General features: G+C 37.8%; 1 protein-coding gene across 1 annotated transcript in view; it reads right to left on the minus strand.

Moving 5' to 3' along the window:
• The window catches only part of svild (supervillin d), a 48556-nt gene that overhangs the window by 12451 nt on the left and 16863 nt on the right, over positions 1-19242 (minus strand). Inside the window, exons 4-20 of the mRNA XM_016246107.1 lie at positions 17516-17663; positions 17246-17329; positions 17042-17122; positions 16764-16947; positions 12028-12200; positions 11619-11774; positions 11387-11523; positions 10499-10646; positions 10091-10236; positions 9804-9979; positions 9259-9397; positions 8883-9180; positions 8266-8523; positions 7955-8162; positions 7736-7869; positions 6530-6685; positions 6251-6394 (exon numbers count right to left, since the gene is read on the minus strand). Coding sequence (XP_016101593.1) covers positions 6251-6394; positions 6530-6685; positions 7736-7869; positions 7955-8162; positions 8266-8523; positions 8883-9180; positions 9259-9397; positions 9804-9979; positions 10091-10236; positions 10499-10646; positions 11387-11523; positions 11619-11774; positions 12028-12200; positions 16764-16947; positions 17042-17122; positions 17246-17329; positions 17516-17663 — 2770 coding nt within the window. The remainder of the gene's footprint in view (positions 1-6250; positions 6395-6529; positions 6686-7735; positions 7870-7954; positions 8163-8265; positions 8524-8882; positions 9181-9258; positions 9398-9803; positions 9980-10090; positions 10237-10498; positions 10647-11386; positions 11524-11618; positions 11775-12027; positions 12201-16763; positions 16948-17041; positions 17123-17245; positions 17330-17515; positions 17664-19242) is intronic.

Below are 19242 nucleotides of genomic sequence, written 5' to 3' on the forward strand. Positions count from 1 at the left end.
ACAAGTAAGCAGTCAGTAATAAAATAAAGAATAAATAAAGAAATTAACGACATGCCTTCTAATTAAATTGCTTTTTAGTTTTTCAGGCAGGTCTAACAGTAGGGTTAAAATATTTAACTTTTTTTTTTTACCAATTATCCAAATAATGTTTAGTCCTAGAAAGCTATTATTATCAGGACACACGAGCATAACATGCGGTTAGCAGATCAATGAATGAGAGGGCAGCGTTACCAGAGTTGCCCATATACCACACCATGTTCCAGCACAGTAGGGCTATTGCAGACAGAAACAATACTGTACTACATCGATGTTTCCTGTCAGCTCAATTTTTGAGTGGACTTTGCTCCGATGAGCACGAGTGGAGCGAGTGAGCGGAGCGCACACGCATAGAGCTGGATAACGGATAATACGCAGAGCGTCACACCCATAGGGTCACACCACGTGAAAGTGAAACCTGAGCGGTGAACTAATTTTCGGCAGCCGAAATTTCGGTGCATCTCTAATTATTGGCGACATCAGAAATGGATATTATATAATAGATGCTTTTTTGAACATTTTAGCAATTTAAAAATATTTAAAAATTATTTTTTTACACGGCACCCCTGCTCTCGACAGACGGCACCCCGGTTGGGAAACACTGTGATAGAAAATACAGTTTATACAGTATACAAACTATTACACCTATGGAGAGTCCCCGTAAACCACAAAGACAAGTATGTGTGTATGTATGTACAGTGCGTAAAGGTGACTGCGTACAGTAAGGGTGATATTGGCAAACGGTAACCCGTGCATAATTATTAGTTGATATTCTGATCATATTTTTTTTTACCAAGCACATTTTACAAATTCCAAACCACATCATTCTTAATAACTGTTTTGCCTCATTTTATCGGTAAAAGAAAACCTACCTAATAATTATGCATACCTGAATATATAAAGATTTTCACTTCCAGCCTTCATGGACAATTATTTATCACTTATAAATGATTAAATACAAAATTAATAGTAGTTATTAAGATTGATGTGCTTTGGAATTTGTAAAATGTGCTTGGTAAAAAAAAAAAATATGATCAGAATATCAACTTGCCTAATAATTATGCATGCACTGTACATACAAACACAAACACAAGCACACACACACACAGGTTTGTTTTTGTGAAAAGTGGGGACATCCCATAGGTGTAATGGTTTTTATACTGTACAGACCGTATATTCTATTGCCCTACACCAACCCTACCCCTAAACCTACCCCTTACAGGAAACTTTGTGCTATTTCAGATTTTCAATACACTCCATTCTGTGTGATCTATAAGCGTTTTGAAAAGTGGGGACATGGGGTAATGTCCTGAAAAGTCACCTTCTCCTTGTAATACCTATGTCATACCTTTGTCATTATACAAATGTATGTCCTCATTTGTCACAAACACGCGCGCACACACACACACACACACACACACACACACACACACACACACACACACACCTTACTACAGTAAGGTTGATATTGGCAAAATCTCACCTGTAGTAAGTCTGTCTCGTAACTACAAATGTACTACAACCTTTGGAACATAAAAAACCCATTTGATGAATTACAGTAATTGTTTTCTAAGAATAATTATGTACTGTATGTACAGTAAGGGAGATGTTGGCAAATGTTCACTTGTAGTAAATCAGTCTTGTAACTACAAACGTACTACAGCCTTTGGAACATGAAAAAAACACTTTCGGTGAATTACAGTAATTGTTTTCTAAGAATAATTATGTACTGTATGTACAGTAAGGGAGATGTTGGCAAATGTTCACTTGTAGTAAATCAGTCTTGTAACTACAAACGTACTACAGCCTTTGGAACATGAAAAAAACACTTTCGGTGAATTACAGTAATTGTTTTCTAAGAATAATTATGTACTGTATGTACAGTAAGGGAGATGTTGGCAAACGTTCACTTGTAGTAAATCAGTCTTGTAACTACAAACGTACTACAGCCTTTGGAAAATGGAAAAGAAAAACTTTTGGTGAATTAAAGTAATTTTCTCAAAAATATTTGTGTACTGTACATACAGTAAGGAAAATATTGGCAACATTTCACCTGTAGTAAGTCAGTGTTGTATCTACAAACATACTACAGCCTTTGGAACATGGAAAAAAAACACAAGTGAATTACAATAATTTTTTCTAAGAATAATTAAGTACTGTATGTACAGTAAGACCGATATTGGCAACATCTCACCTGTAGTAAGTCAGTCTTGTAACTACAAACGTACTACAGCCTTTGTAACATGAAAAAACCTTTTTAGGTGAATTTTAGTACTGTTTTCTATGAATAACTATGTACTGTATGTACAGTAAGAGAGATGTTGGCAAACCTTCACCTGTAGTAAATCAGTCTGGTCACTAGGAATGTACTACAACCTTTGGAACATAACAAAAGCCTTTTGGTGAATTACAGTAATTGTTTTCTAAGAATAATTATGTACTGTTTGTACAGTAAGGGAGATATCTGCAAAATCTCACCTGTAATAAGTCAGTCAAAACACTAGGAATGTACTACAACATTTGGAACAGCCGTTTGGGTACTTATACAGTAGTTTTTTATGAACATAATTGTGTACTGTACTGCATATATGAAGGAAGGTATTGGCAAAATCCCACCTGTAGTAAATCACTATACACGCTTTACAGTTTGGCAATGTTTTATTTTAAATGTTAAAAGTCACGTTAGGTAAAATACACTGGACGTTTTAAACCCAATCGGTGGAATTGTTAGACGGTCCCTTTACTAATCTAGCACCGCTATAGCACATCAAAGCTTTCTCCAGTTTAAATTTGCTGCTACAATACACTTAGGCGGTTTTTAAATAATATTTTCATGTCGATATAAAGTTGTTGCATATTGTTAAAACTAATCGTGGTAGTGGCATCTTTGTAGGACTGTTGACTCTATAGAACAGTGGCACGCGAAATCGAATGTCTGGCGAACAGTGTTGGGAGTAACACGTTACAAAAGTAATGCATTACAGTAACGGATTAATTTTTGCTGTAACGCAGTAGTGTAAGGCATTACTAATAAATTTTCAGTAATATTTTACTCGGTACATGTTCAGTAATGCATGCGTTACAACACACTTTTAGCCCAAAATGTAATTGTTCAAGCGAATATCGAATCTAAAACTAACTTTACCGCGCTGCCTCAGTCTCTGTCCGGCGCGGGTGAAATAATTATAATTCTGAAGGTGAGGTAATCAACTTCATATTTGTTTATTATTAAATAACTTTTAAAGTAATTTGAAAACCTTGTTTGAGACGTAATTTCACAAACAGTGTGATTGAATAACCACGTGCGCGCTCTCACTCTTTTGCTCTCAAAATACGCAAATGGCTTCAAATCACCACGTATCGTGTATGCCTATAAGCGAGCTGCACGCTGCACATTTGACACAGTCGAGGCAGTGTCACATTGTTACTAAAGTTTATCAATTGCATTTCTTTTTAATTCTTGCCAGAGTTTAACCATTCAGCGCTCGTGCACTCTCCTGGGGACCGTGCGCTCATGCACACTCGCAGTGCACACATGGTGCGTATTTTTTCCGCGCTCATATTAACAGATTAAAACGTTCACTGCACATGGTTGCGGTCCGGTCCAGAGATCGTTTCCACTGCATGCGCTGAATTAAAGTAACAACGCATTGTTTGCAGTAAATATGAAAATGGATTGACGCGAAAATGTAGTAATTACTCCATAAATGCATATTATTAATAAAGTCTACTGTGTTTCACAGTCAACACATATGGCTTTTTGGCTAGGTTTAAAGGGAAAGAGCACTTTTAGATAAAGAAGGCAATAATAGATGGCACTCGTGGAGGTAGGAAAACAAAGTTCTTTATGAACCGCAGGATTGCTTGTAATAAAGATTAAATGCAAAAGAAAAAGCAGTAGAGCTGACTATTTCTGTCAATGGTAAGTTTGTGATTACGTAAGAAAAGTAGTTTAAATGTTTGCAAATTGCTTGAGCAACTTAATATATAAATCTAGAAGTAAATGCAAAAGTAAAAAGCATACCCTACTCATTTCCTTCCCAATTTATTCCCCTTTTGTTCTCAGACCTGTGCTAGTTTATTGTGGATGGTTTCCCCCATTAAGGATGGTTTTAAGGATGTCGTGTGTGCTCCAGTCCTGCCACTGCCTGCTTGAACTGTGTTTTTCTGTATTTGTTTATTTTATGTCTAATAAAAAATCCCATTAACCTCTGCATCCTTGAGTCCTCCTCCTTCCCTTCCCTCACCTGACAATAAGAAACACATATTCAAAATATATGTGCACACCATGTTTTCCATAAATTACATTTATATATCCCATATATTTATATTTCCAACATATTTTACATATATTAAATTTTTTATGTGTAAAATTCATATTAAAACTCTATGACATATTAATAACATATGCCACATGTATGTGTAATTTATTATATGACGCACACAAAGACATTTGTTTTGTGTATTAAGTATTATATACAGTGGGGAAAATATTTATTTGATCCCCTGCTGAATTTGTAAGTTTGCCCACTTGGAAATGGTCTGTAATTTTTATGGTAGGTTTGTTTTAATGGATAGAGACAGAATACCGACCAAAAAAATCCAGGGAAAAAAAACACATTATATAAAGGTTAGATATTGATTAGCATTTCAGTGAGTGATTTGATCCCTTACCAACCAGCAAGAATTCTGGCTCCCACAGACTGGTTATGTGCCCATGTGGAACACAGATTAGTCCTGTCACTTTAAGAAGTTACTCCTAATGTCAGCTTGTTAGGTCTATAAAACACCTGTCCACACAATCTGTATCTTCCATTACAACCTCTCCCACCACCATGGGCAAGACCAAAGAGCTGTCAAAGAATGTCAAGAGATAAGATTGTAGATCTACACAAGGCTTGAATGGGCTACAAGACCATCAGCAAGAAGCTTGGCAAGAAGGAGACAACTGTTGGTGCGATTATTCGGAAATGGAAGAAATACAAAACAACCATCAATCGGCCTCGGTCTGGAGCTCCGTGCAAGATCTTGCTTCATGGAGTAAGGATGATCATGAGAAAGGTGAGGGATCAGCCCCGAGCTACATGGGAGGAGCTTGTTAATGATCTTAAGGCAGTTGGGACCACAATCACCAAGCAAACCATTGGTAACACACTACGCCGCAATGGACTTAAATCCTGCAGTGCCTGCAAGGTCCCACTGCTCAAGAAGGCACATGTACAGGCCCATTTAAAGTTTGCCAATAAACATAAAATCTTGCACGAGAACCTCCTTCCCTCAGCCAGAACACTGAAGATGGGTCATGGATAAGTCTTCAAGGATTACAATGACCCAAAACATACCACCAAGGCAACAAAGGAGTGGCTCAAGAAGAAGCACATTAAGGTCATGGAGTGGCCTAGCCAGTCTCCAGACCTCAATCCTATAGAAAATCTGTGGAGGGAGCTGAAACTTCGAGTTGCCAAACAACAGCCACGAAACCTTAAGGATTTAGAGAGAATCTGTAAAGAGGAGTGGACCAAAATCCCTCCTGAGATGTGTGCAAACCTGGTGACCAACTACAAAAAACGTCTTACCTCTGTGGTTGCCAACAAGGGTTTCATGTCAAGTCATGTTTTGCTTAGGGATCAAATACTTATTTCACTCACTGAAATGCAAATCAATTTCTAACCTTTATATAATGTGTTTTTTTCTGGATTTTTTGGTTGGTATTCTGTCTCTATACGTTAAAATAAACCTACCATAAAAATGACAGAACCTTAATTTTTTTGTAAGTAGGCAAACTTACAAAATCAGCAGGGGATCAAATAAATATTTTCCCCACTGTATATGATACATATAGAATATTTGTTTATGTATAATTCATATATGGTATACATTTATATGCTAATATATGGAGTTGTTCCAATTTCTAATAGGTTTCATAAATGGCTGTGCATATATGTACATTTGTTTTTACTCAATATTAATAATTTATATGGATATTTCTTATAAGAGACATATATCTCAAAATATGTGTTATACATACATAACCATATATATTATATGGTGCAAATTTACGTCAATACATTAAATTGTTCCAATTTCTTATAGGTTTCATATATTGCGGTGCATATATGTAAACATATATTTTTACTTTATATGAGCATATATTTCATATATTGTTATTTCATATATGTACATATATTACATTCATGTATGGGTATCTCCTAACCTTGGCAGTACTGTAGTGTTGTCTCCATGGCACACTTCCTCTCATTGTCCCAGCGGATCTTAGCCGAGCCAGTACATTCTGTATCTTCTGGCTGCTGTCCATGCCACAGGTACACTTCCATCCTGTTATCCACCAAGAACAGGGCTACAGGGAACAAGAAAGATAGAGAAAGAATATAAACTATTGACACTGTATAATGTGCAACACATGATACAATATCAATATCAATTCACATTATAAGAATCCATGATTACAGTCACATGTAAGGACTTTATATACCAGGCTGAGGAGCTGAATATAAGTTCTCCTGCAGGAACGGCATGGCCATGACAGTTCCTATCACTTGGGTGGGCCCAAACTGTTCCTCTGCCTGAAAAGTCCCACCACTGGCACTCAGACGGAAAAGACACGGTGTGAAATTATACTTCCCTGGATCTGCAAGCAAACAGAGAATTGTATATTTGTAAATATAGCTGCATCAGATCAAAATCACACAAGCTCATGGGCTCTGCTTTAAAACGTAGTGAGCTGCCTACACTGCCAGCATGTTAAGGCATTACAGGCACATAAAAACTGTTCTTAACAGACAAGCAGCATGATTATGCTGAAAACACCTTCTTTTGGTCCTATTCAAAGGCAACATCACATGTATCTTTTGCAGAAATATTCTATGTTTTGTGGGAAGCTCAGTGAAAAAATTAATTCAATTAAGTTGGATTAAAGTGGACTAATTTACCAAGTATTTTGAGTACTACTTTATTTTAGACTCTATAGAATGCATCAGTCAGGTTCTGGAAGTAAAGATCCCATTTGTTTTCTCCCTAGGGGAACTGATTTTTAATGATAACTTACAAACCATTTAAGACGGACCTACTGTGAGCTATGAGGTTGTTAATCAATAGTATATTAGTTTGTTGAAGCCATCAGCCTGCATTATTATAACTTTTAAATAATCATGTTTAACAGTGGAATGCTCGTTAAAAAAAAATACATTATGGGATACCTTTGTCTTTTTGTCTGATTTTCAAATACTTTTTTGCTTCAAAGATTGTAATTGCTTGTAATGGTGTGATTCACCTTGTAGTTGGTTGGTTTGGTTCTTTTGGCTTACATATCTTTAATGAAGACTTTTTAAAAATATTTCTGGAATCATGGCCGCTGAAAAAGGGAGTGAGCATCATTGCACCCTATTGAAATCAATGGTTATTCAAGTCTACCAATTGAAATAAATTGTCTCCTGTTGAATTACTATAAAAAGCGCCATTTGTAAGATGCACAATGTTGTTGCCTACGTGGAGTGTTTAAAATCAGCCCCTTAGGTTTCATTTCAGATATGGCCTTCCTCTGTCAGCAGTAGACAGGTCACTATATTTGGAACAAAGCCATGACATTGAAAATATATATTTTGCATCTGTATGTACATAATTTAACAACATCAAGAACAAAGAAACAGATTGTTTGTAAAACAAACATTTTCTTTTGCACCTTGCAGCATGCAGTCATAGGCTTTCCTGTCCTGCTTGCCAAGAGCATCCCAGAATTCCTTGGGCTCAGTTCCTTCCTCTATCTCATGCACTTTCAAACTGCTGTTACTGTTCAAACCCAGCTCGCAAGGACAACTGTAATATGCATATATACACAATTCACCATATGGTTATAATTTCTGTAAAGAAAGTGCGAGTCTGTATGGATAAATCTTCTCACGTTTGAGTGAGGCGCTCCACTGTCCTCTTGCCCACTTTCCGGGCACCTGGATGAGACTTACAGCCGTGCCACAGGTAGAGATCTCCCTTCTGTACCCCCAGCAGCAGCAAACTAGCACGAGAGCGCAGACTGGCACAACAGCACTCTGCTTCAATCAGTGAGCCTTCCATCTCTGTCTCTCCACGCACACAGAATAAACGCCAGTCTCCTGACAGGAAAAAACACATTGAAATCACACATACATATGCAATTTTTTTTTTATTATAAAAGAGGTCTGGTGAATCTTGCTGATTGTTGTCTTCGATTATTACCCGTGTTTTTGGAGCTATCATCCCTGGAGCCCCGGTGGATGACTAGCCCTCCCTGGAAGAGTTGGAGAAAGCAGGGCGGTTCTTTTCCCTGTGTGACCAGCACTTGCGCCCCCCTGTGGTTGCCCAGCTCTACCGTCATGAGGGCAGATGTGCCACGCCCACTGACACTAGAGTGATGTCCCTGCCAAAAGAAACATGCTGTGCGTTCCCTGCCTGGGCCAGCTGTACTCACTTCACCAGGCTTTTGTCTCTTACCCACTGCGAACAAATACAATAAAATATTTAGCACCTTATTCAGCCATTTTCACAGTTGATACATTTGAGTCTGAACTGAATGTGGTTATCATCTTTTCCTTGCTGGTCTTTTTTCATCGTAAAAAATCATATAGGAAAAAAAAATATCACAAAAGAAAAATAAAACAAACTTAATGTATTTTTTAAATTGTTAAATGTTGCTTCGTCTTTTGCAGTTTTTTTTTTTTAACTACACTACCCTTCAAAAGTTTGGGCTCTGCATATTTAATGTTATTGAAGGAAGTCTCTTATGTTCACCAAGGCTGTATTTATATTTACCAAAAATACTGTAAAACAGAAATTAAGTACCATGCCTCACTCACCAACATTAGTGACAGAGTATTTCCAGCGGATGACATAGGTGTCCCCTTCATGCAGTTGACCCACGCTCTCTGGCGGCATCTCAAAGTCATCAAACTCACGTATGTGCCATGCGTCCAAAGATAAGGTGGCCAGCTCAGCCTGCCGCCCATCCTCAGACAGAACCAATCCATGACCTCTCTGCACATCCACACCCTCCAGCACCATCTTCACAGGGCCTGGGGCTCCTGCCAGCATCTTTATAACATCACACGGCTTCAGCTCGGAGTCACAAGTGGGAAAGTGCTGATAGACTGGACTCTGGAGGAAAAATTGAGAAATCTTTATAAAGAAGAGTAAAAGGTTGGAAACCTTTTTGAGTGTATTGCTATGTGTTACCTTCACTTCCTCCACCACTGGTTCATCCTTGGGGGGTTTCCTTTCTGCCCAGTCTAAAAACTTCTCTTTGAACAGAGCAGTTTCATTGTGTTCTGACAGCCGGCCAAACAGGACCCAGCTTGGCCTGCCCTCACCTTGTCTGCTCACAAACAACGACACAAGTGAGAAAGAAAAGGAGTAGGATTCTCATGAGATTTGGTTCAAGTAACAGTTATTGAAAAACAAAATAAATAAATAAATAAATAACAAAAAACTAAATAAAACAGAACACTTTAATTCACCACTAATATGCTATAATCAAGTTAAACCACTTGGGGACAGTATTGTGATTGTTGTGATCAGTCTGTTTGAGAGGAAGTTACATGTGTCCTGGTTTGATGGCTGCACTTCAGAGCTCAGCATTTTTTAGAGCTTAATTCACCACTCTCCCAAAGCTCAAGACATCACCTACAAATTCATAATCTGCTAAGATGGGTCCTACAAAAGAGAACAACAGCAACAGAGAAGAGTTATGAGCATGAATGGTCAGTGGAGAGGTCACTCACTTAGGGGTGTCTTTATTAGCTGAGGAGGGGTCAAGAGGGTTGACCCTGCAAGTGCTGTAGTCATATGCTCCACTCCAGATCTGTTTGCCCAGCTGTACTGCCACCTTCCTGTCACTCAAAGGAACATCCTTTCCTGTCCAGACATACACCTCACTACCGAAGTCAAACACCAGCGCCTGCCACATATACTCCAAGTTAAGTTCAATATAATGGGATGAAGTACAGTTTATCAAGACACACAAACATGCACACTGAACATTCACAACAAAAGGCTATAAATGTCACACCTCTTTAGAGTTAAGGAGAGAGACAGTAGGGATGGAAGCGCAGGCCTCCTCATAAGGAACCAGCTTATCTTCCATAAGCCTATAGACACAGTTTGACTCCACTACAGCACTCTCATACAGTTCATCTTCCTCCGGCTCCCCTGCACCTGGTAAAACACACACAAAGAACATATGCAAAAAAAAACTAAAAACTTACAAATACCTAAACAAAGCCGGAGAAGCTTAAAATTAACTTGATTATGAGGATAAACTGAATTTGATTATGCAACATGAGTGAATTCTGGCCCTAGAGTCTATGGTATGCTTATACACAATTACTAATGAAGGAGTCTGTTTACAGTGAGTGAAATATTGTCATTTAAACATTGGTGCTCATTATACAGGGCCTGGCAGGTTATGTTCCTGTACCTCTGTAATCAGCCTTTCCTCCCAGCAGACTCCAGAACTCTTTGGCTGAACGGTTGTCTGTGTTGATTCCCTCCTCCAGCACAGTGACCTGGGGAGCTTTGCAGCCCAGATCTCTCTTTGTCTGGACGTACTGAGCCATCTCGGAGCTCTGACAAACACACATAAAAAACAACATAGAATATGAGCACAATTTGCAATTCAGCTTTATTTTTGACAACTTCTTTACTGAGGTTTTTTATGTAATACAGTGTTGTTATCGTTAATTAAAACAAGTAAAAATAATATTCGATTAATTAAGTAAAATAAAATATAAATATTAGATGAAAAACTAATAAAACTGAAACTTAAAAAAAAAAAAAAACATAAAAATTAATGCTTTCTACCTGGGGTTAAAACCCTGCCCGCACCACTTTGGCAGTGTTAACCCCACACTGCGGTGCCACCACAAATATGCAAATAAGAATGTTAACTGGGGTTTAGAAACGTACAGTCTGAAACATCATCTTAAGAAAACCCAGGATTAATTGATAAACCCAGGTAAAGTGTGAACAGTGTGAAACATAAAAAAATATTTACCAGGATTTTTTTTTTTTTTACCCATGGTTAAGAATTACCCAGAATTAACTAATGTAAAAAACCCTGTAATAAATAAACGGAAGCACTAAAATTGCTTAAAACTAAAACAAATAAAAATAAAGCCAAATAAAATGTATATAAAAACATAAAATATGTATATAAAAACATATATAAAAACAAAAAATAATGTAAAACTGGAAATTGAAATAATAGAATGAAAAAAATGAACAGCACATAACAAATTTATTAAAACAAACTAAAATGAAAAGAAAATGGAAATAAAAATAAAGTATTAGTAACAACTAGTAGTACCTTGGATTTTTCGATTACATTGGCAAATTCTCCACTCCAGAAAAAGCAGTATTTGGGAGTGATGAGCAGATAGCAGTCACCACTGTTCAGAGAGCGGGCTGTGGGTTCAACCAGACGCACCTGAACATGCCTGCGCCCTACATGACAAGTCAAGTATTAAAAGCAGAATATACACATTTAGGACCTAAAACTTGGTTGAACTGATATTTTGCATGATGCTTGACCACTTTACCTTTAATGTGGATGAGCATGAGCTTGTGGAAAGGCACAACGCTGTTGTTGGTCACCACCTCAGTGGACTTCACGCTCCGCAGATTGACTTTCTTGAAGTTTTCCTTGCTGGCCAGACCTGCCAGAGCAGCGTCTGCCAAATTCGAGTGCTTGGCCACTGAAGACACACAGAAGAGACATTTAAAATTAAATAACAGTGTTTATATTTGCTTCATCACCATTTTAATTGCTACTTCAATATAACGAGAGAAGACAGGAATGTGCAGCAAATTAAGCAGCATTAAGAGAGCATATGTTTTCAAAATGTACACGTTCACGTTCTGGAACAAAGGAATTTATGCTTAAATATCACATGTAAAAGTGGTGAAAACATTCCATGAATTCACCAAAAACGTAAATGACAAACTTACTCCGCTCCATTTGTATCCTTTTGGTTTCCACAGAGGCCACGTTGAGTCTCTGCTCAGTGTAAGCCTGTCTGAGGTCATCTCGTGCCGCCAGGGCACGGAGAGGGTTTCTCGAGCTCTTGGTTCTCCTGCAGGGCCGCACAGAACGCTTGTGTTCCTCAACTGCTGATGTTAGTCTGCATTTAATCAACAATACATTAATGAGAGTATTTTACACTTTCACACCCCTAAACATTACACAGAATAAAACAAACTGTAAATGGTGACAGGAGAAATAAAATTTGCCTTGAACTTTTGACATATAGGAGGTCTTTGTACCACAAGAACGTCATGCAAGTTTAATAGCTTAAAACATCCTTCTCATTATAAACAAAGCATTTATTTAATCAAGCTCCAAAAAAGGTTTGTTTGGATATTGGATTTGGGCTTTCTGATATCACATGGTTAAATGTATTTGCATATGACCAACTTCGGAGCAAGACATTGACAAATAGTTATACAACATCACACCATAGGCCTGGCCCACTGGCACTTAGTAATTTAAAGGGATAGTTCACCCAAAAATGAAAAGTACCCCATAATTTACTGTAGCGAATCAGCTCATGGGGAAATATGAATAATTAACCATAACTAGTTATAATTAACTATTCATATTTTAGATCCACTGTAGATATTTAGCTGACCACTCAGGGTCAACTGTCTTGTCAATTTCACCCTTAAGTCATCCTAGGGGTGTATGGCTTTCTTCTTTCAGACGAATTCAATCGGAGTTATATTTAAAAATGTCCTAGCTTTTCCAAGCTTTAATATGTCAGTGAATGGGTATTATTTTTCAATAGTCCAAAAAACGATTTCAAATAAAGCACATCCATCCATAATAAAAAGTGTCCCACATGGCTCCGTTGTGTAAGAAAAATATCCATATTTAAACATTTATAAACAGTAATCTCTAGCTTCCGCTAACTGTCTATTGTGAACGCGCGTACAACAGTTAGCAGAAGTTAGAGATTACGGTTTATAAAATGTTAAATATGGATTTTTTTTCTTACAAAAATGCATCGATTCGCTACAGGAGGCCTTTATTCACCCCCCGAAGCCGTGTGGGACACTTTTTATGATGGATGGATGCGCTTTATTGGACTTCTTTTGGACTATTGAAAAATAACCAGGACATTTTTAAATATAACTCTGATTGGATTCGTCTGAAAGAAGAAAGTCATATACACCTAGGATGGCTTGAGGGCGAGTAAATCATGGGGTAATTTTCATTTTTGGGTGAATTATCCCTTTAATGGCTGACATACGTCTACACCAAAAGCAAACAGAACCCATAATAATCACTGACACTTTCTACACTGGATACAGTATACAGATATGTGTTCAGTGTCTGACATACCCCACATGCTTGAGTCCGCTGACAACAGGACAAATGGAAGAGTAAAGAATGTTCGCTTTGCCACACCCAGTTTAAACAGCTTGTTTGTATCTCTTAGTACATACATCAGAAGCATCGCAGAGTCAGACAAGTGGATGGTTTATTTTTAATGGCGTCCTCAATTTTGTGGCAGGATTATATGTTCATTCATAGCATTTGACTGCATATTGTAAATGAGGCTAACTGTAATGCAGGGCTCCAGACTGCGCCCAATTTTCCTGCTGGTGCGACTGCAAAATTTTTATATAATTATATTTAAAATTAATGCACAGGCAATTTCGTTAATGGCGCATCCAGTCAGTCTCTGTTTTTATGAGAATCATCAAACGGCAAACGAAACAAAGCATAACGAAACCACGCTACTCATTTGAACTGCTCATCGCTTGAGCCTGGTTTATACTGGCTGCGTCAGCACAAGCAAAAATGACGCGAATGTTGAGGAAACGATGGATGGTTTTCAAGCTGGAGTAAAGTAAAAGGCCGCTTCTTAAACCAGAGAAGGTGAACATTCAAGCACCGTCACCGACAGCAAGTTTAGTTTTACTTTTCTTTTTCTCAATTTGAAAAGCTTGTTATCTTTGCTGTTTACCTCACCTTACGCTATGGAGGCTATCTTTGATTTAATTTTTTTTATTTGATTCCTCAGTGTTTGCTAAACATTCTGTAATTTATTGATCTGTATATAATACAGCATGTGGTATATGCCATGTCTCACCGTTTTTGTTAATAAATGTTTTGTAAGCTAGTTGGTCATCTTACTGTTTTATTGCTGTTGTGCTTTTTAATTAAGAAAATGAATTCATCTTTTGTTTTTGTCTTAAAAAGTGAAAGGTGTGTAGATGTATGCAAGCAAAACAGACAATTATCTTTTCATGTAAAACGTGACAACAAGATCACAAATTTTAAAGTGAAAGCACCCGAAGCCCGGCTTATAACAGCAAAAGAGGAACTCCCATTCACAAAATCCAAATCACAAATAATACTACTGATGAAAAAGAACGGGTTGGATGTTAACCACTTTTGTTTCCATATAACTATATAAACTATGATAAAAGTTCATCAGCATGCATTGATTAATCCTACGTTGTAGTGCAAAAAAAAAAAAAAATATATATATATATATACACACAGAGGTGGAAAGTAACAAATTACATTTACTGGCGTTACTGTAATTGAGTAGCTTTTTTGTGTACTTCTACTTTTTAAAGTAATTTTTAAAATCTGTAATTTTACTTTTATTTAAGTATATTTAGTTTGAAGTATTGTACTTCGCTACATTTTAAAACACATTAATTACGGAGTAAAAAAATATAAAAAAATCGCTCCCTGGAAACTACTGCAGTAAATAATGGGCAGGAGAGCAAACTGGCGCTACAATCACAAGAAAGATACAGACTGACAAGACAGGCGTTATGGTGCAGAGTCAGACCCAGCTGAAAACGAAACCCTGTCGTATTCTGCTGAAGTTGAACTCGAAGGAAATGAAGTGAACCCCTGGGCATATTTAAGCTCTATTATGCCATGTAAGCAGTGTTTGCCTAGAGAGACCAAACTAGCAGCTTATAAAATCTCGACATCAACCCTTCGCAAGCATGTATAGGTAAGGTAAATACTTGCATCATTGCATTTGTGGTTAAAATTAAGCTTTGACAGTTTAGCAAGAGGTTTTGCACAAATTAGCCAAAAAAGACAGTGGTGCAGGGTGTGCGATATATATCGTCTGTGATATATATATATATAATTGTTGTTTTAACAATGTGCGATTTGACATCATCAGTATTTTGCCAAAAACCAAACAAAACACTCCTACAGAGTGCCTTGGAGTCTAGTAGATTAGACTAGTGTGCGCACACATTTAGAGTGCGTTCTTTCACTGCGGATTCAGTCTGTTAAAGGGGTCATATGATGCGATTTAAATTTTTCCTTTCTCTTTGGAGTGCAACAAGCTCTTGGTGCATAAAGAAGATCTGTAAAGTTGCAAAGACTAAAGTCTCAGATCCAAAGAGATATTCTTTATAAAAGTTAAGAGTCAACCACGCCTACCAAAAACGGCAAGTTCTAACACGCCCCCACATGTCTATGTCACAATGTGGAAAGATTTGCATAATGCTGCCCAAATGTTCACGCAAAGAAAGAAGGCGTAACTTTTATTCTCGCTGTAGTATTGCTGTTGCGCCATGTCGTGAAGGCCCTGTGTGTTTCATTGTGAAAGCAAAACTACTTTGTTTGGCCTTCCAAAACAGGACGATATCCGCTTCGTCATGCCTGTAGCTGATCCGTGCTGGTCACTGAGGAAATACATCAACTTCGCGTTGTGGATCGCCGAATCGGCTTTCACCGTGGATGAAGCGGAGTCCAGACCGGGGTCGTCACATGTGGTTGCCGCAAGCCCGCTGGACGCTCCTTCGTCGAATCCACCGGCCACGCCATTCTCAAGCCCGTCCGCCGCCGCCGCTCACTCAAGCCAGCCCCGCTGACTTTAGGCCTCCGGCCTCCGCTCACTCTAGCCCGACGTGTTTTGAAGAAAAATTTGAGAAGAATTTGCCACTGACAATTCAAACGTGAGTTTTGAATAGTGTAGAGTAGCACTTGTTGTTTGTCATTTCTCCGATCACAGATGAAGACATGGTTTTATGTTTATGCGGCGCGATGCAATGCAACACGTAAAAAGACAGTATAAATCATTATAATCCGTAATTATGTCCCCACTGGATGCAACAAATGCCTCGTTTATAATGGGTTTTAATGTTTTTGTCTCGTCGCTCCGGCCGGACAGGGCATCACAATATGGTAATATGGTAAGAAACTCTGTTTCTTTGCAAAGAGGAAGCAGCCAACTGTATTGGATCTGAGAGCAGCTGCATCGCAAACTGTAATTAAACAATTTCATAAAGCTTTGTCTAAAAAATCATGGTTTTATATTGATAATGTTTTCATAACACCTTCATGCAATAACGAGGGGGCATTGATACTGTTTCCTATGCAATAACATTAGCCAATCATAACAGTTGCCAATTACTGACAAGCCTTATTACAGGACTCACCCTTAAAAACAGATCATTTCAGACAGAGAGTCAGAATAAGGGTTGAAAATAATAATTTTTCTGCATATATCTTTGTTTTTTTACTTTATTTCTTAAGTGACTTAATTTATTAAGTGAACTTCAAATATTATGTGTAACCAGATATGTATGATGTAAATCATACAGGGTGGAGTGACATGAGGGTGAGTAAATGATGGTAGATTAATACACACCCAACCATTTAATACCCCTCTAACACAGTAATAAGAGCAGTATCTCACTTGGGTGTGTCTGACTGGATGATGCTGAAGTCTTCTTCCTCGACCAGCAGGATACTGGAGCTGAGAGCAGTGGGTGATAAGCAACTGTAGAACCGCCCAAAAGTCTCCTCATCATCCAGAGTCATCACCTCCTTCTCCTTTTCCTCCATCACCTCAATGGTGGAGTTCTTTGTGCCCGCAACTCCTGCACATTAAATGAAAAAGAGAAACAGATCCCTGCATACAACTATATTATGCATTAAGATGCAAGTTAATAATAGAGTAATACAATTAATAACCTTTACTGTGAAGTCTGTCCAAAAAGGACTCCAGTTTGTCCAGTCTTTTATCTCCTTCAGCATCAGGACGAGTGGAGATTTCTGTCAGAAGGACATTTCCAGACATGAGAGAAGGACACTTTGTAGAGACAAGAGCGCTAATAATACATCACCTTGGCATGTGAGTATTCAAACAGGGTCACAGATGATGTCATAAACTGATACCTTCTAATGGTTTGACTGGTGTACTGTTGCTGACCTTCTTGCTGAGGATAATGGGAACATCCTCTCTGTTAGGTGACACTAAGCCTGATGGGAAACAGATGTCAACATGAAAACATTCTTATCACTGCTTGATCCACAGGATGCACACTACAACCTGATTTGCTATTTGCATGGATCATGAAATGTTTTCGCTTGTGAGCTGAAAAGGTTCAGCTCTTGGCACAAGGGTTGTTCTTTGGCTAGAAACCCAGCAAATAATTTCTTCCCCACCTCTCTTAGCCATTCGTCCAGCCACAGAGAACTGGGTGGAGTCATTAGAAGCTCCTTTGCCTTTAGTTTTCCATTGTTCCTCCTTCTCCTGCAAGATCTTCATCCGCTCAGCCAAAGAAATCTTTGGTTCTACGTCTGCAGAAGACTTCTAAAGACAGGAAGAAAAAAAACAACATGAATTTGTTTTGCTGTTCCACTTCGAAATCCCAATTGTGCTACAAAGCATAAGAACTCACACAAGCTCAGATCGTGATTTATAAGTTTGTCTTGCAAGAGAAACCTTCTCCTTATTGACTTTATCTGACAAACACACAAAAAATCCCAATATCTGAATATCAGAGATGCAAACTCATCATGGGTGGAAAAGGTGACAAAGAATTATGAAGGTAAAATGACATCAAAAAGATTTGCATGTGCAGGGTAATATTTGTGGAAGTGTACATATATGGAGGACCAAACCTGCAGAAATTAAAAATAAATACACAAAAGAAATGTGTGCATAAATAAATAAATACACAAACAAATAAATAAATGTGTATATACATACACGTATTCTTGTTTAAATACATATATAAATAATTAAACGTGTGATGAAATATAGGCAAATAAATAAAATAAATTGGTGGCTAAATGGAAAATGTTCAAGGAAATGCTAAACTCATCCTAACTGTTTTCTTTTAATCACTCATTTATTTCTGAATGTAGTTCCGCATTTATTTTTCCTCTGCACAACATGCTAATGAGAGGGTGTCAACCATGGACTTGGTCGGGGCTTGTGATAGCTGGGGGCGTGGCTTTCCCGCTGATAGGAAATGCATGGTGTAAATCCAGTATAGCCTAGTAAAGTCACGTTTGCCGTTCAACAGAGCAAGATACATAGAAAAACTGAGCCGTATTGTCCGTACAGTATCTGTGACTTTACAAACGATGCAACGGAATGGCCAGAGGTGTCATTTCCCGGCATTCGATATTTGCAAATCTAGGGACCGTCTCTAAAATTACATACGACATTGTACACTTTTCAATAGCCTTTGAGGAAAATTACTTACAGTAACACAATCAACTGTGAAGTGTTCATGTAGTTCTCAGTTATAATGCACACCTTTTAGATTTTTGATATTTATTAAAATAAACTGCAAATTCATATCTACACTGTAAAAAACTTCCTGTAGAAATTACAGTAACTAACTGGCAGCAGTTCGCTGTAAAAATAAAAATAAGAGATGTAAATCAACTGTAGAGAACTGTAAATTAACAGTTCATTACTGGCAGCAACCACAGCTGCCAGTATTCTACTGTTATTTTCAGGACGCCATGCCAATAAAGCAATATGAATTGAACTGAGTTGAAAAGAATAATTGATTACTAAGCAATTTTATTAGATTATTATCTTTCTTTCTTTTTTCAGATCGAATGCCATCAATGCAGAAGGTGGTTTCATGTGCCTTCCAATGACAGACAGCCAGTTCAAGAGGGCTCAAAAGGTTTACTGGAAGTGCTGCCTATATAAATAGCTTTACATTCTGCAAATAGTCTAATGTATTATAGTTCTTTAATGTAAAGTTTCAAGTTTGGGTGGGGGGCGGGGCATTGGGAAAATTAAAAATATGAAGTTACACAGTTGTCATTGTTTTTTTCCCCATTGTTATTTAATGGAACTGCTAATTTAACAATTTGTGCTTATAGTTTTACAGTAACTGAAAAGTGAAGCAAACCAATTACAGTAA

Source organism: Sinocyclocheilus grahami, unplaced genomic scaffold (assembly GCF_001515645.1).
Source record: "Sinocyclocheilus grahami isolate Dianchi unplaced genomic scaffold, SAMN03320097.WGS_v1.1 scaffold785.1, whole genome shotgun sequence".
In the NCBI taxonomy this organism is placed as follows: domain Eukaryota; kingdom Metazoa; phylum Chordata; class Actinopteri; order Cypriniformes; family Cyprinidae; genus Sinocyclocheilus; species Sinocyclocheilus grahami.